The sequence below is a fragment of the Pleurodeles waltl genome, chromosome 6, assembly GCF_031143425.1.
Source record: "Pleurodeles waltl isolate 20211129_DDA chromosome 6, aPleWal1.hap1.20221129, whole genome shotgun sequence".
In the NCBI taxonomy this organism is placed as follows: Eukaryota; Metazoa; Chordata; class Amphibia; order Caudata; family Salamandridae; genus Pleurodeles; species Pleurodeles waltl.
Genome location: NC_090445.1, coordinates 1,182,751,123 through 1,182,774,168, shown reverse-complemented (window position 1 = coordinate 1,182,774,168; position 23,046 = coordinate 1,182,751,123). Strand labels below are relative to the sequence as shown.

The 23,046-nt window shown below is 42.8% G+C and overlaps 1 protein-coding gene across 1 annotated transcript in view; it reads left to right on the top strand.

The window, feature by feature from the left end:
• ALOX5 (arachidonate 5-lipoxygenase) overlaps window positions 1-23,046 on the top strand; it is an 859,090-nt gene that overhangs the window by 148,240 nt on the left and 687,804 nt on the right. Inside the window, exon 2 of the mRNA XM_069240432.1 lies at window positions 14,112-14,310. Within this exon, the coding sequence (XP_069096533.1) occupies window positions 14,112-14,310 (199 nt within the window). The remainder of the gene's footprint in view (window positions 1-14,111; window positions 14,311-23,046) is intronic.

The following is a 23,046-nucleotide window of genomic DNA, read 5'->3' as shown; positions in this document are numbered from 1 at the left end:
TGAATCTTGCACTTGGTACTCTGCCCTGGTACAGAGTCAGACTCAGCGACATTTTCTGAGTCTGTTTGAAAGCTTAACAATTATTCAATTTTGTTTTTGTTTTTTTGGGATGTTGTAAATGACTTAATATTCAATAAAATGTAGAATGGATTCATGAGTCTTATCCAACCTTAGTTGCATTCGTGATCCCCAAAAGCAAATTAATGTGAGGTGCACCTTGTGCATGATATTCTTTTCTCCAAAAGAAGTCAAGTACTTTTCCACCAGGATTTTTCTTTTGTCATCCCATCTGTATTCAGCACAGCATAAATTAATAAACCAAGTATGGTGTTCTAAATTTCGGAGCATACATTTCAATTCTCCAGTTCTTCTACACCAGTATTCATTTATCTCTCGCTGACATGCCATAATGTTGATCAAGTTATGTTCTATATTCTCACCTTCGCTCTGCACCTTTTCAACAAAATCCTGTGCTGTTATATTAGTAAAGACAGTTCCAGTACTGCAAAGAGAGGTGCAGTTCCATACATATATAGGCCTTGTTTTTTTCCTCCTGCAAATCTTGCACAGGTATTGGTCTTTCTTTCAAATGGTTTTTATAACAACAGCCTTAATTTGTGACTTAATTGACGGAATTATTATGTTGATGGTAATTTTCTTCATGAAAGTTTGGTTAAGTCCTAGAGGTATGCCTCCAAATTTCTAAAATGCTGCAGAAATGTAGTCTTGTCAGGTGTTTCTAATACAATTTATGTATTTTAGAGGTTAAAATTAAACAGTCTAGGCTTTTGAGGTGCTTCATCAAAGGAACAGTTTCCTTTTTATATGAAATGCTTTTTCAATGATATGTTGAACATATTGTTTCTGTGTGAATTTGTCTATTTTCCCTAAGAAAGGAAGTGTATAAAGAAGATTTTAAGAAGGATACATTTTATAATGCTTTGCAGCAGTATTCCTAAACGTATCTCTTGTAAAAATAGCGTTTTTTAAAAAATAAGCATAAATGTCTTTCTTGTAGTCAGTAAAAGTTAATAGTATTTGTTTTGCCAGTTTGTTTGCGGTTTTACCAGTAGTAGTTTTCCGTGTGTCTCCTCCATATGTTTCTTGAATGTTTTTGTTTCTCCCTCTCTAATGCTTTTCCAGATACAGTTTTCTATGTATTTTGTTGAATTTGGCTAAATCTGTTGTAGAAAAGAGAACAAAAGCAATGGTTGTGGCTATGATTGTAATAATCCAGCATTTTTCTTCTTTACGTCCCTCCATTATTTCACAACAGTATTTCACAAAATACTATATCTGTAGTTTGTATATAAATATATAGATGGATGTGATGGGATTTAATTCATAATTCCTCTGTAATCTGTTTAAAGAAGAAATTTAGCTGTATTGCTTTCCAACAGTTAGCAGATTCTTTGTGAGTATTGGTATTTTTAGTACCATTGGGCTGTTTTTATAACTCGATTTCCGTTATAAACAAATCAGATGATGTTTGACTTTTTCATTGTGTATGGTATGTAGCTTTCTATTGGTTTTTATAGTTATGTGATGACAATTGTGCTTTTAGTAGAATTGGGCTATGTTTATCGCCCATGTTGGGGTATTAACCAATGACGTGAAGTTTAGCTTCTTGTTTCTTTTTATTATTAATTTTTCTGTTGGCTGTCATTCTCACATGACCTTAAATCGTTGTTTCAGGTGTAATTGTAATGCTCTGATTATTGTAGAGTAAATGCAGGTGCAAGATGGTTTGTGTGTAACTTGTTGGTCATAGATTTATTTATAGAGCCAGAAAGCATGCCGATAAAGAACATTGTGAAGCTGATTTAGGATTAAAAGGAGTAGAGATAACATGGTTTGAGGAAATAGGTTTGAGATGGCATTAGTTACTCCCTCTACTTTCATCTCTTATTCCTTGTGACCATTCCTGCTTCATGGTAAAGCACTGTGGTGGCAGTGATATAGGTCATTTATCTGGAGGGAGAATAGAATTTCACATAAAAGAGAGATTTTCCATCATAATGTCTCCCTTTCAAACATTCATTTTGTCTCCTCCAAGATTTGAAAGAGGTAGAAGTGGGAGAGGTTAAGGGTAAATGCTGTGAAATTTGAAAAGACTGGAAGACATGTCAACAATACACTTTCAGCATTCCTTAGAGATCATGGAATGTCTTCAAGCTTTCATTTGGATATCAAATATTCAAATTCAGCAGTCTGTCATTCTGATGGTGTCCATTTTACTACCGATGGCAACCATCTTTTCCTTACAAATTTAAAAAGTTGGCTTCAAACCCATATTTAAATGTGTTTACACAGGTTCTTTTAAAAGCCACTCTATTTTTTGTGTAATGTAAATCTTTTCATATACAATGTTTTTTTCAGTATTTTTTTATATTGTGGTACATCCTAGATACTAGTGTGGTAGTACCGCAATACTCCGACCATTTTTAAAAACAGTCTATATGAATAAAACTACTTTTCCGTACCTCTACAGACTGTGGTAAATACACACATTCTTTTAAGGACTTTACTTTACCATCTTTAAAGTGCTTTTTACATCTAACCACCGAACACAGGAAAAGTTTGGAGTGAACAAGATGGCTGCCTTTTAACTTTGGAAAGCTATTCAGTAACAAATCAAATTGTGTTTTATCATCGCCATGTACTGCGGAACTACCACCGTATACCGTGGCCCAATATGTCACTAGGATTTTGTGGTATATTACTTAAAGACTATTGAACCAATCCACTCCAAATACCAAAAAAGGATCCTTGCCCCATCATAATCTACATTGCTGCCACATTTAATGAAAATACTTTCAGCTGGGGTGGGGCCAAGTCTGTTTTAAAAAGTACAAAAAAGTCCTTTTAAAATACATTGGGGTAAAAACTTTTTTTTAGACCCCCCCCTTTTTTCTTCGCACCCACTTGACAAATCTTACCGGCACTTTGTAACATCCATTACCTTAGAAAAAGCAATAGGTCTTCAAAGTTATGTGGAGATTCATCAAGTGAGCAGAAATAAGAGAATTCCCCAGGCCACCCCTAACCGTAACTACAGATTATCTATCATCACTCTGTAATTTATATATATATGCATGTGTGTAGATAGATAGATAGATAGATAGATAGATAGATAGATAGATAGATAGATAGATAGATAGATAGATAGATAGATAGATAGATAGATAGATAGATGGATTTATATGTATGTATATTTCCTTAGTCTAGCAAGTCTTGTCTTGGGCTTCACATGTGCTTTGTCATCCATATCTTTGTTGTATTGCCTTAGGCGATTTTTTGTCCATTGATCTCCCTTTTAAAAACTGGAACTTTGAAATATAGGAGTGTACTCGGTTAAGACGTCAAGCTTGTACTAATATCGTGTAGGCTCTGGATATTACAAGATTACCACAATCCTTCTTCAAACCTCACCATTTCAGAACACTAAGCCTTATTTAGAGTCCCCTATAGGCTATAATGTACTTGTAATATGGGGACACCTTCCCCAGATGTGACAGAGCACCCATTCCACCAAACTGTAAAAAGGCCCACTGATCTTATTTTAAGGACAGAATGAAATGAGCTTTTCTCCCAAAATATCTTCTCTGTCTGTACATTCCAGCAATAGCCTTTCATGCTTTGTAAACAACAAGGCTGATATTGTACCAGTGGAATACCAAGCAGGCCTGAGAAGAACTTCTCTCATTGTACATCTGTTATTGGAAAAATATTCAACTAACCATGTTGTTTTAAAAAATGAAACTTTTACCAGCAATACTTAGGCCCTCATTCTGACCTTGGCGGGCGGCGGAGGCCGCCCGCCAAAGTCCCGCCGTCAGATTACCGTTCCGCGGTCGAAAGACCGCGGCGGTAATTCTGACTTTCCCGCTGGGCTGGCGGGCGGTCGCCTTCAGACCGCCCGCCAGCCCAGCGGGAAAGAGGCTTCCACGATGAAGCCGGCTCGGAATCGAGCCGGCGGAGTGGAAGCTGTGCGACGGGTGCAGTTGCACCCGTCGCGTATTTCACTGTCTGCGCAGCAGACAGTGAAATACATGTAGGGGCCCTCTTACGGGGGCCCCTGCAATGCCCATGCCAGTGGCATGGGCACTGCAGGGGCCCCGAGGGGCCCCGCGACCCCCCCTACCGCCATCCGGATCCCGGCGGTCGGACCGCCGGGATCTGGATGGCGGTAGGGGGGGTCGGAATCCCCGCGGCGGTGCAGCAAGCTGCGCCGCCGTGGAGGATTCAATGGGGCGGCGGTACACTGGCGGGAGCCCGCCAGTGGTGCCGGTCCGACCGCGGCTTTACCGCCGCGGTCGGAATCCCCATTGGAGCACCGCCGGCCTGTCGGCGGTGCTCCCGCGGTCCTCCGCCCTGGCGGTCAAAGACCGCCAGGGTCAGAATGACCGCCTTAGTCTCTCAATCTTCACTAGATGGTAGCAAGATAAAAGAAAACAAAGTGAGTTGTGCCTATACACTGTGTAAGGTTTGTATTCTCCCTCATGCATGTTTCATGAGACTTAGTAAGGTTGGTGAAAGTATTAGTGGCATGAGCAGCCGCCAAGACCTAGGCAGAACATTTGCTTCCTCCAATCCATATGACCTCACCCAGTTCTAAGACTTAACAGTGCACAGACCACAAAGTATTGTGATGGGAGTAAATCAGAGTGTGGAGGATGCAGGCTCCTAACAAACCCAAGTCACAGATTTTCCTTCAGCCAGACTGACCTTGCTCCACAGTCCCTTTGGCGGGGGTGGCGAACCTCCAGTTTTATGCCATCAGAGGTAACCATTTACCTGACTGCCCTTCCACCACTGGTCCACCATATCATAGTGGAACTTATGTGGCACTGCGGTGGATTGGTGATTGTCTCTGGATTTTCATGGCTAGGACTACCATGTGAGGCATAGCGATCCAGGGCAGGGAAAACAGTCAGTGTTCCCAAAGCTCAAGGAGAAAACTCTGTGAATCAGGCCAATGTGTTTTGTTTTTATGAAAAAAAAACGAAATTCTAAGTGCGGCTAAATTGAGAGAGTTTGCTTGTTCTGAAAAATAAGGCTATGCTAATCAATATGCCTCACAAGCCTTTCAGAATTTCGAACTATTTTGTCAACCTTTGCAGAGGTCTAAGGATAACTTCACTTTGTGATTTGCTAAGATTTTTTTTTACTTTTGTGGCTGTTTAAGCAAACTTTATATACAACAAGCCCCTCACTACAAGGTAGGTTGTAACATGTTATCTGGGCGGAAATTCCTGTTTCCACCAGAATTGGTAGTACAAGACATGTGGCAACGCCATGAGGTACTACAGTAGATAAAACCTGGGGAAAATACACCAGGTCAAAGTGGTGGAATTTGTCCCAGCAAAAAGACCCAGAATTGGGGAATATAATTTAAAATAAGTGCAGTAATACCATCCTCTTGTTATTCCCCATTATTTAGAACATTCCAAAGGTCTGGAGAGGTTACTCATCAATCGGCAGTATTACTAGTATTGAGTGTGGTAATGCCAGACCACAATTACCATGGTAGTCAGAAGTGAAGATGTTTATGTTCTATTCCTGCTCAGTGCTACTGTGCCTAGAAAATGCCTGAAAAAAGGAATGTTGCACGCACGATTCCACTGCCAATTTTCCGCTGGGCTTGTTTCAATTAGAGTGAAAGGCAGTGTGGTGAAAATTATTTTGAAACATGGATATGGAAAAATGTTGTCCCACGCTAACTAATGAACTAAAAAAAAAGAATGTGGTGTGGAGAACATAAAAAGCGTTGGAATTGCCCTCTTTCTTAATTATTAACTTTGCTCTCCTTTTTAAATGATAAAAGCTTTCCAATAAATAATGTTTCGGAGGCGTGCCCTGCAGATTTTTCATAGCCATATTTCCATAAACATATGATATAATCAAGAACGAACATGTGTTACTGCACACGTCAAAATTATCAAAGGTACTTCTAATTTAAGCAGTGATTGTGAACCTAACACAAGTGGGAATGCATTGTTTGGCACTTGATAAAAACTGTGAAAGCCATTGTTTTCCAACATGTTATGATACCCAGGTCCTGAATTACTTCACACCGTTGCACAAAAATACGACTCTTTACTTAAATCTATCAGGCAAACGTATTTACTTCTCTGTCTCCTCTTTTAGATGAGATCAGATGTATGTCTTTTTTTAGCAGGGATGTGTATGCTTCTGACTTGCTCCAGCATCAACACAATGTCATCTTCAGTCTTTTACCCGGCGCTAACTGCTAACCTGTGAATTTAAAGAGTGGTCACCCAGTGCTCGTCAACCTTCAATATCTTTCTGAAGCTTTGCCATATCGGGCTCCGCCAGTGCTGTGGTTGAGAGGGTGTAGTGGCAAGTATGAAGGATGCGAGGGAGGCAGATTTCATGTTAATATCTTTTATTCTTGCCACAAGAAATAAGGCCCACGAGCAGCCGGCCGGCCGCAACACCGCGCTTTCTTCGCGCCTCTGCCTTTCCGCCGCGCCGCCCCCTGACGTCACGACCGTCCTCGTTACAGATTGGTCGTGGCGTCATGAGGCGTCTAAACATAGAAGACAGACTAGCTCTGTCCCTCCGGCCTCGTGCGTTAACTCACGTACGACATCTCCCTTTTCAACAGAACAAGAAACTTAAGGAACTTCACCTCATAACAAAATCTTCGAACCTCTTGGGTGCTCGGATACGCCTAATTGGCCTGCTCGGAGTAACATACTGAAGTGAATTCGCCTTGACGGCGCACGCATCCTCTAGGCTTGACCCCATTACATTGTGACTGTCGCTCTCCCCAGATTCGGGCCTGCAGCCATTCTGTCCTGAGGCAGCCGTCAAGCCACGCCATGCTTTCTCGCATCGCTCCGCACTCGCCTGTCCACTTATTCCTGGCCTGGAAGGCGTATTCACACATTCCTCCTCGTCAATGACTACATCCCTGGCTTCGTGAATTTGCCACTCATCAACATCATCCGTGCCTTCGGCCCCATCCACACGGACATCTTTCATGATGATTTTCTCTTGCCCAGCCTTGAGCCTAACTATGTCGTCCTTGCTCCGCCACCCCGCTCCTTCCAGGCAGACTGCCCCTCTTGTCACTCCTTGCACACGCACCGGGGTTTGAAACACAGACTCCCCCTTCATCACCCTGTTGGGTTTCTTCACCAATACCCAATCCCCTTGCGCTATATTTTTAGTTTTGGCTCTATTCACCATGTCAGCGTACCTCTTATTGTTTTCCTGTTTGGCCACTATTCTTGCTTTGACTCTCAATCTCTCATCAGATTCTGCCTCAATTTCCCGGTTCATGTCATACCACTTATTTAATTTGGGGGTAAGCTCACTCATGCATCTTCTCCCTCTCATCAAATAAAACGGAGTGTGTCCAGTAACCTCACTGGGCGTGTTGTGGAAAGTGTTCACCTTGTCCGCCAGAAACGCTTTCACATTCATGTTGGAAGCGATCGCCTGTTGCACGCCCTCTTTGAGGAATCTATTCATACGCTCAACCTGCCCATTGCTCTTCGGGCTGTACAGCGGGGTTTTCTCTTGCTTAATCCCCAACCTGGACAGAAAATCCGTCATCCGCCTGGACACTAACTGGGTGCCGTTGTCCGACACCATGATCTTCGGCTGTCCCTCAATCGCGAAAATTTTCGTCAATGCCTTGATCACTCGTTCAGTGGTAACTTCCCTGACGAACTTGTAGTGAATCCATTTGGAGAAGTAATCCGTAAGGACGATGAGATGTCTACACTCGTCAGGTAGCCTTGTAAATGGGCCCGCAAAATCAATGGCAATCTTGTTCCACGGGCCGGCAGGTATGTCCACCAGCTGCAACTCTCCTTTTGTCGTCTTCCAGTGCTTATCGGCCCTTAAGCACGGTCCACACCGATCAATGAATCTGCTGACATCGCTGCACATCCCTGGCCACCAGTAGTACTGCTTGAGGAGATTCTTTGTAGCGGTATTGCCCGGGTGGCCTTTATGGGAAATCCTGATTAGCTTGTCTCTTAAGCTTTCCGGAGGTACAAACAGCTCGTGTCTCTTCACAAAGCCGCCTTCGATGGTGAGTTCGGGACTAATCTGTTGGAAACTTCTGAGTGCCCCGTGCAAGTTCCGGATAGGGGGCCAATGAGCCTTCATGTGGTCCATCACCCTCCGCATAGTCCCGTCCTTCTCCTGAGCCGTCAACCATTCTTCCTCTGATATGGATCCCTCGCACATGGCTGTTGCGTCAACCATTGCCACAACGCACTCCGTGTCGTCCAGGGAATCATTCTCCTCGTCCGGGATCGGTATGCGAGATAGGCAATCCGCCCTGCAGTTGAGGCCCCCTTTGATGTGTCTGACGGTGAAGTGATATTCTTGCAACTTAGACAGTAGACGTAGGAGCCTAGAGCTGGCTTTGCCATTGCCACGTCCTTCACCGTCCATCATGTATATCAAGGGTTTGTGGTCGGTGACTAATTCGAACTCCCTGCCCCACAAATATTTTCTCAGTTTCTCCACGGCCCAGACGCACGCGAGCGTCTCCCGCTCGATGGTGCTGTAGTGCTTCTCTGCTTCGCTCAATGACCGCGATATGAATGCAACAGTGTTCTCCTTCTTCCCTTGGAATTGGCAAAATACTGCACCGATTCCCTTGGCACTGGCGTCAACCGTGATTACATTCCGGAGGTCCTTGTTGTACGGTCGTAATACTGGGGCCGCGGCGATTGCCTGCTTGACGGATTCGAAGGCAGCGCTTTGTTCTTGTGTCCACGTATACTTTTCGTTCTTCCGTAGCAGTTTCCTTAGAGGCTCCACAGTGGTTGCGTATCCTTGCATGAACTTGGAATAGTATTCGCTGAGTCCCAGGAACGATCGCAAGGTGTCTTTGTCTCCTGGGCAAGGGGCATCTCGTATGGCCCTCACTAAATCATCTTTCGGCGCGATGCCATTTGGGGTAAGCACGTGACCTAAGTATTCTATCTTGTTTTTCATGAATTTGCACTTGTCTTTGGAGACTGTCATCCCCCTTTTTTGTAGCACCTCCAACACTCTGCGCAGCAGTTCTAAGTGCCCCTTCTCGTCTTCCGTGTGTATCAGAATGTCGTCCTGAAATGCTTCAACCCCCTTCATATCGCAGAAGAGGAGGTCCATTAGCTTTTGAAAGACGCCCGAGGCCGATGCAAGGCCGAATGGAAGACGGATGTACCTGTATGCTCCAAACGGGGTAATAAAGGTGGTAAGTTCCTTGGATTCCTCCGTGAGACATACTTGGTGGTATGCAGACTTCAGGTCTATCAGGGTGAAAAACTTCGATCCTGCTGTGGCCGACAATATCTCCTGAATGTTGGGCAGTGGATGGCAGTTCACCAGGATATTTCTGTTCAGTGATCGCAGGTCTACACACAACCGAATGTCCCCTGTCCTCTTCTTCTTGGACACCACGATTGCGGACACCCATTCTGATGCACCTGCTTCCTCTATTACTCCTTCCCTTTTCAGCTTATCAAGAACAGCCTTAAGCTCCCCCCTTACTGAAAGAGGAATTGTTCTGACTTTGTGTTTTATGGGTAGGGCACCCTTTTTTAGCCGTATAGCATGCACAAATCCTCTTACGCACCCTACCTTGTTTTCAAAAACGGAGTCAAACATTTCGAGGACCTCAGCTAATCCATCATGTAAATCATCAGGCTGCACATAATTGACCCAGTTATCTCTCAGAACTATGGGATCTTCCGCCCCAGGGACTAGCATCACACCTAGCTTCGCCAGGTCCTTCCATCCTACAAGGCTCCTCCCATTTTCAGCCACATATATCTTTGTTCTCACAGTGCGCCCTCGAAAGGTGAGGGAGTCCCAGAAGTAACCTTTCATCACTATGTCGTGTTCCCCGAAGGCCTTTGGACTCACATCCGTCTCGTGCAGTCGTACATCTTGCCACTTCGAATCAAATGTCCTATCAGAGATCAGGGTAAGGGGGGAACCAGAATCAGCCGTAAATGGCAATTTTATCACACCAATCATGACGGAGCCAATGGGACCCTTCACTCTACCGTCCTCACCATCAATGGACAACACCATGTCCGCATCCGCATCAGTATCATTCTCGCTTACCGAGCTCACTTTCATGCCCGTATTATATTTTTTTGCTTTGCATACTGCCGCAAAGTGGCCCAACTTCCTGCATTTAGAACAGCTTTTGTGCACGGCAGGGCAGGCACTGCTATCCGCTAAGTGATCTTTTGACCCACATCTATAACAGACGAGCTGCCTCCTGCCTCCCCCTCTATCACTCGCTGCCCTTTCTGAATTTCCGGGCACATGTTTACGGCTGTCCTGAACATAGAACACATTTGAAGCCTGACTAGTGTTCGCCAGTTCCTTGGAAGATACCATGGAGCGTTCCACTGCCTTTGCAATGGCAATTACGTCCTTCAGCGAAGGATTCCTGCATGAAAGCAAACGTTCCTGCACTTTCTTTGAATGGCAGTAGAACACCACCTGGTCTCTAATGTACGTATCAGTCATCACTGCAAATTCACAATCTTGAGCTAGGACACGTAGACATGCAATATATTCCTCGATAGTCTCTCCTTCCTCTTGTTTCCGCAGTGCGAATTTATGGCGCCCCACCATGATGTTGCACTCCTCTGCATACTGCAGCTCAAGCCGCCGTACCGCCTCCTGGTACTCATTCAGCGGAGCTGTGGCTCCATGGGGATTCACATATACCGGCAGGCTATCGAAAACCTCTTGTCCAGCCTTCCCCAACAGTCCGAATAGCAAAGACTTTTTCCGTTCGGGGCTATACCCCTGACCATCAATTGAGATAATATAGTTCTCAAATGCGCGCAGCCATCCTTTCCACTTCATGCATGGCTTACCGGGAGAGTCCAGGAAGAGAGGAGGTACGCAGATATGACCTGTCTGCGACATGGCCGGAAAGCGGGAGGCTACTGGGCTGCGCAGAACGGTAGGAGTCGTCAAAGTCAATCGTGTGGAGACCGCAGCATCAGCGCCTTAGGGGTTGCACGTAGTCCCAGTGAAGAGATATCAGCGCTTTCCACTGGCCTCCCGAAACACCAGGTAAGGTGGGCTACACTCGTGGGCCTTGGTAGAAGCTGTGACCCTCGTCGCCATTTGTAGTGGCAAGTATGAAGGATGCGAGGGAGGCAGATTTCATGTTAATATCTTTTATTCTTGCCACAAGAAATAAGGCCCACGAGCAGCCGGCCGGCCGCAACACCGCGCTTTCTTCGCGCCTCTGCCTTTCCGCCGCGCCGCCCCCTGACGTCACGACCGTCCTCGTTACAGATTGGTCGTGGCGTCATGAGGCGTCTAAACATAGAAGACAGACTAGCTCTGTCCCTCCGGCCTCGTGCGTTAACTCACGTACGACAGAGGGGTTGGGAGCTTTTTGGTGGTCAGCATGATCTGAGAGCTTAGGCCTCGCATGCCAAAGTTGCGGTGCAGTAGATGGCTTAAAGTGGCCAAATGACGCAGGGCTTCTAAGTTCACTTGTTTACTTTAAACCTGTAAATCATATAGCCATTGGAGTTAGGAGCAAGCCTTGTACGGGGAGAGACACCTTGGCATGAGACCGGAATTTAAGAGCATGAACAAATGATTGTGAAACACGATATTAAAGAGAGCTCTGGCTACCAACTATGTGTTTCCTGTGTCATTCTACAACGATTAAAAGATACTCTTTTTTATTTGCCCTTTTTTCTGTATTCCTGCCGTTTTTTACGGTCATTTGTGTGAACTACATTCCTGTCAATTAAACTTTTGCTCATCGACCACTATGTTAAGGTTCCGTGGTTGGCAATATGATTCATTATATTTAGAGCGATACAAACTACAAGCTTTAGAGTCCGGCTGGACTCAGACTAATGTTGTGAGATGACGTGCTTCCAACAGCCACTTCTCGAGGGCTGGTTTTCACGCTCACCCTGCACCCATTCACCAATAAAAGGATCCCGGTGCATGTGTCTGAGGCCAGTTATTAGATGTGTAATGCTGTGTCCCTGTGATTTCTCATAGCAGCATGAGGGCCTAGGGGCCCCAACACCACACAAGCTACTTTTGTTTGCTTGAATGTTTTATCTTGTCATCGCTCAAATGGATATTGTAACTTATAAAAGCCATCTCAAAGTGACGTTAATCTCCATTTACCCCTCTATTTTGCCAAGATTGCTTGGCTTGCCTGTGTGTTTTATGCATGTCGGTGGGTACCTTGTAGAAAGTGTGTAAATGTGGAATCTGGTCATTTTAACGAGGTGTGCGAAATGCATATGATTTTCTTTTGTGTATTTAAGCAAAATGTGGGAAAAGTTATGCTTAATGTAAATCTGGCGTTTAGTACTATATTTTAGTGCAAAAATAGCTATCATGTCCACTTTTGAACGGAAGGGCAAATTTTTCTCAGTTGAATAGCAGAAAAATACGTATCGTGCAACGAACAGCTGCTCACTTTTTAGTCACTGGCATTGCTCATGTGCTTCCGCTATAGCATTTTTACTGGAGTGGGCATATATTACGCGACTGGGCATAATGGCTTAATTTTGAGGGTTTCAGGTAACAAGCATAACACGTAATGCTGTCAATTACACAAGGTAATGCCAGTGTAATGAAAAATTCGCTTGTGCTTAAAGTGGTAACCTGAGAAATTGAGTCACTGACCACCCTCTCCCTTCGGAATCTTGATTTTCTTAGGAATTAAGAAATATTTAGGCTACTAAAGAGTCATTGGATGACTGGTATCTAGGCTGGCGGAAGTTGTCATTTAGAGCTTAGCATTGAAATGGTTTGAGTCTTACCTGAGTAGTCAAAACCAGGCAGTACATTTTCTTCCCCATTGCTCTCTGTTTAAGGCATTATACCAGGGCATACCTCATGTTTCCGTGTTAGACTACTGCCACAACCCCATGGGGACAATCCAGGAATGCATGTTGATAGTAGCCATAGGGGTTGGTAGAGAACTCACTGAAGTTCAAATCTGAAAAGACAGAGGTTCTACTGGTACCCAGCCTCCTCCTGAGAATTTTTGGCCACCATATTTAGGAGCAGCCTCATTAGCAGCGGCTGTAGTTGAGAAGCTTGCCTTTTATTTTGATTTTAATTTGAGGCTCGTTGGACAGCCATGTAAATCATCTCTTTGATATATGTGCTCTTTTTTTATCATATTATTATGGAAAGTTCTTCCTTTTCTTCCAGTACTGTCTTGTTCTTTAGTGGGACAGACAGCATTTTAAGCCTCCTAGATTACTATAATTCTTTATTTCTAGGATCTTCATCAGGACTGGTCAAACATCTTCAACAAATCCAAAATGATTACATTACAGGGACCCAATTTTTCTTCAGCATCTGCTGCTTTAAATACTTTCCATTGCCTGTCCATTTCTTAATGGGTGGCATCTAGGTCTCTGGGAATGGTACATGCTACCTTCCAAACTGAGGTCATCTAATGACCATCTGTTGAGAATTGCTCGATTGTATCGTACCTGTGTGGGGGGGGGGCTTGTGTTTTCTCATTCAAAGCAGCAGAAATTTAGAACTCTTTATCCCTCTCTTTGTGTGAGCAGGAGCAGCTATTATCTTCCTTCTAGAACCTAGCTAATTCTTCTTCAGTGCTCCCTCTGTACCTTAGCGCCAGAAACCTCAGAGGAATCAGTTTGTGCTTTACAAAAGATAGTTACTTTGAATTACATTAATGTCAAACTACCGGTTCCATTCACTCATAATAAGGCAATCAAGTCAGTGCAGCTTTTTGTTTAAAATAGTTCATATGATATTGATGACATTCATTTTTGTATGGAATAATTATATTTGTGCAAAGACCTTGTGTAAAATGCTCTCCGCCATAACTTGTATTATTCTTAAAATACTTCCTGTCTCCCCATTACGGGAGAAAACGTTAATCCAGCTCTCATATGCCGTATTTTGGGACAGAACATGCATCAATAAGGTACGCATTTGTTTTTCTGTCTTTCCAGAATTACATATGACATAGCAGAACTAGTTAATATATTTCATGAAGAATAGTACACGTTTTTCATTATCATTCAAAACATGTCTAGGATAGGGATATACTGATATGTGTCTATTTTCCACCGCAGATTGATTCTTATGATGTGAATGTCTCCGAGGACCTGGGAGAGATACTGCTGGTGAAAATTGAGAAGCATAAATATTGGTACGAAGATGACTGGTACTGCAAACATATAACAGTGCGAACACCATCTGGAGAATACCTTGAGTTCCCATGCTACAGATGGATTACTACCGACAAAGAAATTATTCTCAGGGAAGGAAAAGGTTTGTACTACTTACTTCACTTGAAAAGCACTGAGTCAGTTTACTGACGAAGAGCTGCAGATATTTCTTAATATGCTCTTTCTGCAGCTTTGGTCAAAAAATGCACATTTGTGAAATTAAAATACCACAGTAGCTACATTTTACAATATTATACCACTTCTACCCAAAACTATGAATAAGCAGTTAGGTTAGGGGAAAGTAGTTTAACGTTGATGTAGGAGTGGTGGCTGTTACTGGGCATTAGGCACTCCCCTCTACAGTGACTCCCATAGCCTGGGCACTGACCCATCTTCTTTTGATGAACAGGGCGTCCACAATTGGTGCTTAATTTGTGGAAAAATAAATAAGTCAAGGGGCCCAACGTTTTTCTTGGCAGCCCACTACTAGAATTGTTACATGCTGTCTCTTTTTCTGACTCTTTCAGCTCTTGTTAAATCTCACTGAAGCAACTTTAGCTGTCATGGAGAATTTGTGTTGTCAATACTTTGGCCTCTATGTCAATTGGGCAGTTGAATGGCTATCTCAATGTATGCATGATGCTCCTAAATTAGCTGGAACTGCAAATCTGATACTAATGTTTGCTTACGACACCATGCTTATTTCTGGAACTCCTAGGGGACTTCAGGCAGAACTGGACTCCTTCTCGGCCTTTGGTAAGATGAAGGGTCTTGAAATTAACCAACTGCAAACTAAATTTATGGGGATAAATACCCACAAGTCGTTTAGGAGGAGAATTGCAATTATTTTGTCAAGTGGGTTGCTCAAGTTACCAAAGAGCAACCCACTGGTTCCAGTGAGGCTGGATCTAGCACTCAACACTATAAATATGGTGGCAGCGCTGAAACCCTTTTTGTATTTGGTGAGGCTGTGGTCAACTGATGAGTTGGCACCTTTTAGGGATTCCTCAACTGATTTAATCTCCTTTGATTCACTGGTAGACCTTCCCTGGTTGAAAAATATTAAAATGCAGTGTGAGAAATTGAAAATGATAGATCTCTGGAATTTGCCAGCAGCGGCTGTTATGGGTGCCAGACAGATAGTGAAAAAAGATTATTGGAACTATGCTCTGGGACAAATCTGGTCGAACAATGATCCTTGGAATCTGACTGGGAAATATTTTAATGTTAAATGTTCTCCATCCTACGAAGATTTTATGGATGAAATCTATCCACCCACTGTTAAGCAGCTGTACCTCCAATTTAGGTACGGGTCTCTACCATTAAAACCCCTAATGGCTAAATGAGACAAGCTAGTCTCCTCAACCATTTGTTATTTTTTCCCCCTAACAAAGGAAGGTCATTTTCAGTTTTTTGCACCCAGTACACACAGTCACGCAGGAAATGAATCAATCAATCAGGAATTTGTAAAGCGCACTACACACCCGAGAAGGTCTCAAGGCACTGAGAAGGGGATGGGGGAGAAAAGGCGGGTGCTGCTACTACTCGAACAGCCAGGTCTTGAGAAGTTTCCTGAAGGTAAGTAGGTCTTTGGTCTAGCGCAGGTGGGTGGCAAGAGTGTTCCACGTTTTGGATAATTGCTGTTAGTAAGCTTTTGGGTGTTAGACACTCCTGGGAGGTTTTGAGAATCCTTAAATTTGACCGGAAGAGGGTCATAGTTTTTGCAGTAGCAAAATACTTTGAGCAAGCATAGCGCATCAGACAGAGTGATATGTCCCAAAGTAAAGTTTAACTACACATCATGCTGGCTGTTTAGGTTACTATCCTAGAGGTCACAGGGTTGCAACCTAGCTATATATAACATCTCTTTATGAATGCCCCCCTAAATTTGTGGCTCACATATATAGGGCTAGGATTGGCCATGTGACACCATGTATATTAATTCTAAAAATAGTACTTTACCATTTTAATTGGAGTACACTGGGTAAAGGATCTTACAGTTTATGTTAATCAGATCCCTGCTTGATGCTCCCTGAGATGGGAGAACAATTTTATTCCTTTTAATATTTTATTCTATTGTCCTGGGCATGTGTGCTTTTAATCATGTGCTGTCATATGGGCTGCTTAAGAGCGTCGCAAGGATAGAAATTGACCCAACCACCTCCAGGCATTTGTCCTGGTTTGGTGATTGCGGCCCAGGCAGCTGGTGGACTTATTTTGAGCATTATTGCCTTTTAAGCTTGTACCTGTTTTCTACATGTCCGCACATGCACTTTAAAATTGTATTGCTTATTTTCAATCATGCCCTGGGTTGGTGATTGCGCCCCAGGCAGTTTGTGGATTCAAACTGAGTGTTACTGCTTTTTACGTTTGTATTTGTTTCCCATATGTTTGCACATGCACTTTAGGATCATATTTGCTGTCTAAATTATATACTTATCTCTTTTTGATGGTACTACGCATACACATGTCTAGATCTGTATGGATTTGTCTTTTTAATGTATTTTTAACTTATTTTTGTGTACTTTTATGGTTTTTGTTTAACCAAAATAAAGTAATTACTACTACTACTACTTTACATATATAAATACAAGTAGTGGTGAGAAAGTGGAGTTTGGGGAGCCCCCTCAGCCACAAGCTCTCATGTACTTTGCAAGAGTTGCCATTGGTTGGATGGGCTGTCCTTCAAGCCCAGTCATTTCCCATTAATGTTCCATTAAGTGGTGTTTAATAGGATCAAGGGGCCCTGAATCCCTTTCTCACTCTATGCCTCTTGCTAGCTGTGCATCATCATTTTTCTCTCTGACTTCTCACCATGCTCAATTACACGTCCCCTTGCAATGTCATCCGCATTATCCTCATCATCCTTGCCTGTTAAGCTAGCCACTCCCACTCTGCATAATTCTTACCCCACTATCCCCCTCATCATCTTCACTCCCTGTCCTTCCCCCCTCGTTTACTCTCTTGCTCCCTTTATCCATCATCTCCAGCTGTGCAAACATTCACCTACCATTGTGTCAGCCATTCTCCCTCATGTACATATTTAATCATGAACTGAGGCAGATTGGCCTTATTGCAAGATTAACTATTTGTTGGCATTTTGACTACAGGCCCTCCACTTGCACATGCTTTTTTTCTTTTATGATGCCAGCCTTCACAATACAATGACCAATCACCATGTGACTTCTAGAAAGGTGTATGGTTACTGTCCAATGTATCCCCAGACAGTGTTATCTGTGTATGTGTGATCATAAGCACACTGGTCTTTGCTTGCTGAAGACAAGAGTAGTTGTTCCCTTTCCTCATTCTGGACTGCTTGCCAGCAGAAGGTGGAGAATTTCAGCCCAGCTCATTCAGCTGCCCATTCCATAAACCTTCAGCTTTCCCAGTGGTGAGCGTCAGATTACAATGAATGTCTACAAATAAAAATATGTCTAGAAATGCATTCTTAGTTTGCTCCATTTCAAATCGAAAGTTGGGGTACCTTAGAAAGAGGATTCAGTACTTTCACCAAACAGAAGTTTGTCTTTTTACGTTTGTCTTCTTCCTTACCGGCCACCCTATTAGCTGAGTCTGGTATTGCTGTATATCTTCTTTCTTGAGTCTCATAAGCTGCAGGAATCTTCTTAAACCAGATCGCACTCTAAATACCTGCACTACGCCCATGAAAGTAAATGCTACAATCTACCAGCTGCTACTTATATTCATTTTTATGCACTTTGAGATTTGAACTTTTTAATCAGACTGCACTTTTAAGTGTTTTGTTAAAGATGTTGTGTACTGTATATTTATTTCTTTGCGCCACTTTAAAGTGATATGTGGGGTATCATGAAAGGGATTTCAGTACTTTTATGAAATGAAGTTTGCCTTCTTGCTTACTGTCCACCATTTTAGGAATATGCTTGGCTTGCGGTGTAGCTTAATTATGTGCAGCCAGGCCGCATCGTGGACGCACAAGAGGTGCATGCATCTGCATTGCAACCGGCTTGCAGGAGGTGCACTATAGGCAAGCCAGTCTGTGCCCATCTGCACACAGCACCCTGCAATGCTGCCCCTCTTTCAGCCATCCCAGCTAATTCTGGAAGGGAAAACTTAGGGCCTGATTTAGGTCTTGGTGGAGGGAATACTCTGTCAAAAAAGTTACGGATATCCTGTGTGCCGCATTATGATCCCCATAGGAGATAATGGGATTGTAATACTGCGGACAGGATATCCGTTACATTTGTGATGGAGTATTCCCTCCTCCAAGACCTGAATCAGACCTTTAGGGCTCATTTATAACTCAGCGGATGGGTTACTCCATCACAATGCTGACAGATATCCTGTACGCAGAAATCTATATAGTATATGCTATGGGATTTAAATTTCGGCAGACACCGCTGTGATGAAGTAACCCGTCATGGAGTTCTAAATCAGGGCCTTAGTCTAATCAGCTGGCCAATAATTTGCTCTCACCCACACCAATATTTCACCTGCTCTGATTGTTCTCAGCTTACTATCTGCATTAGGCCAGCTTTCGACAGCTCCCACATCTCTGTCTTTACCTAGAGAGTCGATGTCAATTAGCAGGTCTTTTTATTGCAATATCTCACTGTTTCAATTTGCATCAATGTTTTATTTTTAAACACCCGCTCAGGGGTGTCACAAAGACAGGAAATAATGTAATTTTAATTGACCACTAACACAGCACCTCATTACTTACTGAAACATTATTCTTTTCTTATATTGATTTCAAAATCTTGTGGGGAGATCAAACAAAGAATGGGGGTGGAGCAGTGCTCATCTTCCGTAAAAACCTGGACTTTAAAATAGACAGTTTTATAACCGGTGTTTCTTTTGACCACTTTTTCAGTAAAAATTCAGAACTCTTTATATTCATTCTTTCTCCTTTACTGTCCATCTTAACACTCATTTTACCAATTTCGTCCTTTAGCAGACAAATTGGTTCTTTTTTTTATACAACAGTGTAATAGTTTTAGGAGGCTAAAATCTGTGGTTGAGTACTTCTCATGGCAAGGTTTTTCAATGTAAGAAAAATCTAGCAGTTTTCACGTTAAGCGTAATTTCCAACACTTTAAAGGTCACCTATAGGACCCTGTTTTTTCCAGTTGTGACAATATTTTGTTTGGTAATATGTTGCCTACAGTGCTTAATTTGTAAAATAATAAGTGACATGGTCCTTGTCAGGAGATCACAGCACTTGTGACACCCATCGCCCGTGCTGCCTATGACAGACACAACTAACCATCAAAGCTACAAGTATGACAATTCAGTCTTTGAATATACATTAAAGATGACTGATACCTACCGTCCGAGCTGTTCTTATAGCTTTGGGTGGCAATTATTAGGCATTTTAACTATTAACTATTGAACTAGTAAGCAACTATTGTTGTGGTCGTTACAAAAAAAAGTAGACAAAGTAGACAAACAGGGCCACCATGTAGCAGGTTGTCATACATGCCAGTGTTGACAATAACGTGCGGTGCCGAGCACCGGAAGCCACCGGCTCAAAATAAACACTGGTTTCTTATCCCATGCTCTGTCTACTTGTTAGTATTTTTTAGCCTTTGTGTTTTAGCCCTAAATCTTTCTAACACAGAATTTTTCATCTGTCTGCACCTCACCAATTAAAAGAAATTGAAAAAAATACACACCTTTATCTTTCACGGCTAATATTAGGTCCTCTTAAACAATGCCTTAACTCCATCTCTGAAGCATGTGTTAATGGGCCACTTTCCTCTTTTACTCAAAACCTATAAGATAGTCAAGATGTTATTTCCATCCTTGGGTTCCCAACTTATCACAATAACTTTCCCAAATTGTTAAGAAACTCCTTTGTCCTTCTGCAATATCCAATAAAATGTCCTCTTCGGAGACCTTCTATAACAAGCTGTCCTCTTTTTTGGCAAGCAAAATTTCAGCTATAAGGGGATTGGGATCTTATTCCTGTTTCATACTTTTGCACCCTTTCTACTCCTTCCTGCCCTTCCTGATTTGATAAATTTTTACCAATGTTGATCTATTGTCCAGAGAACATATTGTGGATATATTTTGTGTAAGCCATCCTTACTGCACACCACTAGAAATGGAGCCAGCAAAAGACCTGCACAATCGCAGTCTCAGATTAACAGACAAACTAACAACTTTATTCAATGAATCTTTAAATACAAGTGGCACTCATCAGAAATGGAAAACAGCAGTAGTAAAACCACTCTAAGAAAGCCTAGCCTCAATCCGGCAGATCTTATTAACTGTAGGTTTATTGTCCTTTCCAGGTCCAGGTGTCAATTGTACGCTGGGTTCTTTCAGGAATAAGCAACTTCTTGTAGCTTACTGTAACCCTGCAGCTTGAAACAGAGGTCAGCCTTATGACCTTTGGAGTTCACTTCTTTCTCCTGGATACAAGACGGGGCTGGTCCAATCCGTCAGGCTCCTTTCAGGTCACAGACAGCATGTCCTGTCCTCTTCTGATCTTTCACAGTTTCAGGAAGTATTCTGAACTTGGTGCATGGAGGTGCCAGTTATACACTTGTCACTAGCTAGTGGATTAGAATAACTCCATGGTTCATCCTAACCAATGGGGTAAAATTTCCCAGTGCCAACCCTACCCACTTTGGCATTCTGAAGATGATTAAATTATTTCGCTACACTGAACATGGGTTCTGCAGGGTTTGGGGGCTGTTGGGAGTGAACTGTGGTAAGCATAGTGCACTCCCACATCCAAGACTAAACGCCGGTCAGTTTGTGGCTGCCTCTGTAATCACAACAAACCCAGAGACTGAAGTCTGGTAGGGCAAAAGCAGAGACTTCAGCAACAATGGATCCAAATGAATTGTCCTGGCATCCAGTTCTCTCCCCTTTCAAGAGTGCTACAGCTGTTATATGTGAACCCAGCGGACCGTTCAAGCATAATTCAACAGTGAAGCAGGATGAGGCATGATACAAAAGATGCCCATGGCCCCCACCCTACATATTCAGAGGAGCCATCTCTGTCCTTTCAAGTCAGCCAATTCTTCACTCCAAGGATACATTTCACCATGTTCAAGGCTATTTAGTGGTGTGGATGGGAGCTGGCATAGGATTATGTTAGGTACGTCCAGAAGAGAAGGGAGGGAGGGTTTAATAGCGGTCCAATGCACTACCTACCATATGCTAAAATAAATATGTGGGGGTGTACACTTCCAATAGCAGGAAGGTCCAGAAGGTCTCTTATTACTAACAAGCCTTCTTAAGGTTTGTAGGTGGCATAACTGTTTCAGAACAAATTACCTTACCCACCAAATTGGTGGCACGCGTCATCACTGGGTGTATGCTCCTAGTAGTGCCGGCACTGTAATGCCCTATTGGCCCCACAGAGGGGCTCTGCACCAGAGATCTTTTTTTGATTAGCCAAAGAGACTTCCAGTGTAGACTCCATGTGAAGTGTAGACTGTCTTTCAATATGAGTGAAAGTGGTTAAAATTAAATAAAGAGCCCAAAAAGAATATATTTATTGTAAGGGGCCCTTTTTGAAGTTAAAAACAAGTTGATCCTCAGGCAATAATTTTACATATGATCCAGTTGAGTTCAGCATGTCTCATGCCCCAAACGGGATCTAATGGCAATTTGTCCGGACCTAGACTGTTATGCCTAATCTACATCGGCTCCCTGGTCAAGATACTATAATTCTCTATAATATAAAACAAAAAAAAAGATAGATATATAGGTATTGAGGATATTTTCGTTAGAAACAATCATGCTGATTTGAGGTTGCTCCACTGGTTATGAAAACATATGCCTAATGGAAGCACAGCATGCCTAAAATTGTGAGAGACACATAAGTATGTTGATTTTTCACTTCGGACCTTTGTACTGTATAGCCCCATTAGTTCAGGCACAGAGATACAATTGCCCTCCTAAATCTCCAGAGCCATTAAAACAAAACCCATCAAGTTCAGTCTCCCTACAAGAGGCAGGGCAAAGACAAGGTGAACCTGTTGCTATTTCCACTTACTTATCAGTCAGGGTGATCACCGGTGTTTGCCTACCTGTCTCCATGGATCTCTATTGGATAACTGCATGGAGATGGGGCGGTCAATTTGTTAAAGGCGGTAGCCATGTATGTCATGATTGCGTACTGTGTGAGTGGGAGGACGTGTCTTTGCACCATTTCATTACCTTCGATAACGTGTCACAGACGCTAATATGGTCCTTCAATTCTGCAGTAACAGTCGTCACCATCTTGAAGTTATATACTTTTAGGCTGGAGTCATTTAAGGGCCTCATGGCTGAGCATGCATACACAGATTGCCAACTTAATTCATTACTTAAATTGAGATGGGACAAAACCAGTACATTGATCATTTGCTAAATATGTAAAGATGCACAAAATTGTGTGAATAAACATTGGAAGGGACCATATAGAAATATACTATGCCGTAATGATGTAAAAAACATGTATTTGGAAATAAATGCATTGTCGTACTTGTTTGAATTAATTACCATGGTTGTGGTATGTGTTCTTGTGCCAAGAAAATGTTTTACCAGGAAAGCACTAAGCAATTCTTTTATTTTTATAAATCTTTTCATTCAATTTTTATACCTTCAGATGATATACATTCATTACAGCAAAAAAGTAACCAGGGACACAGCCCTAAGTGTAAACAGTACAGCCCAACTGCACATTGTCCTTGGTTGTGCGGAAGCCAATAAACAACAACTGCGATGTACAGGGCAATTAAGATAACTCTCCTGTACCAGGAGCCTGCGCCCCCTCCTGGTCGATGCAGTATGTAACAGTATAAAACGCTGAGTGGGCCGGGTGGTACCTTAATGGATGATTTCCATAGCTTATAAATGT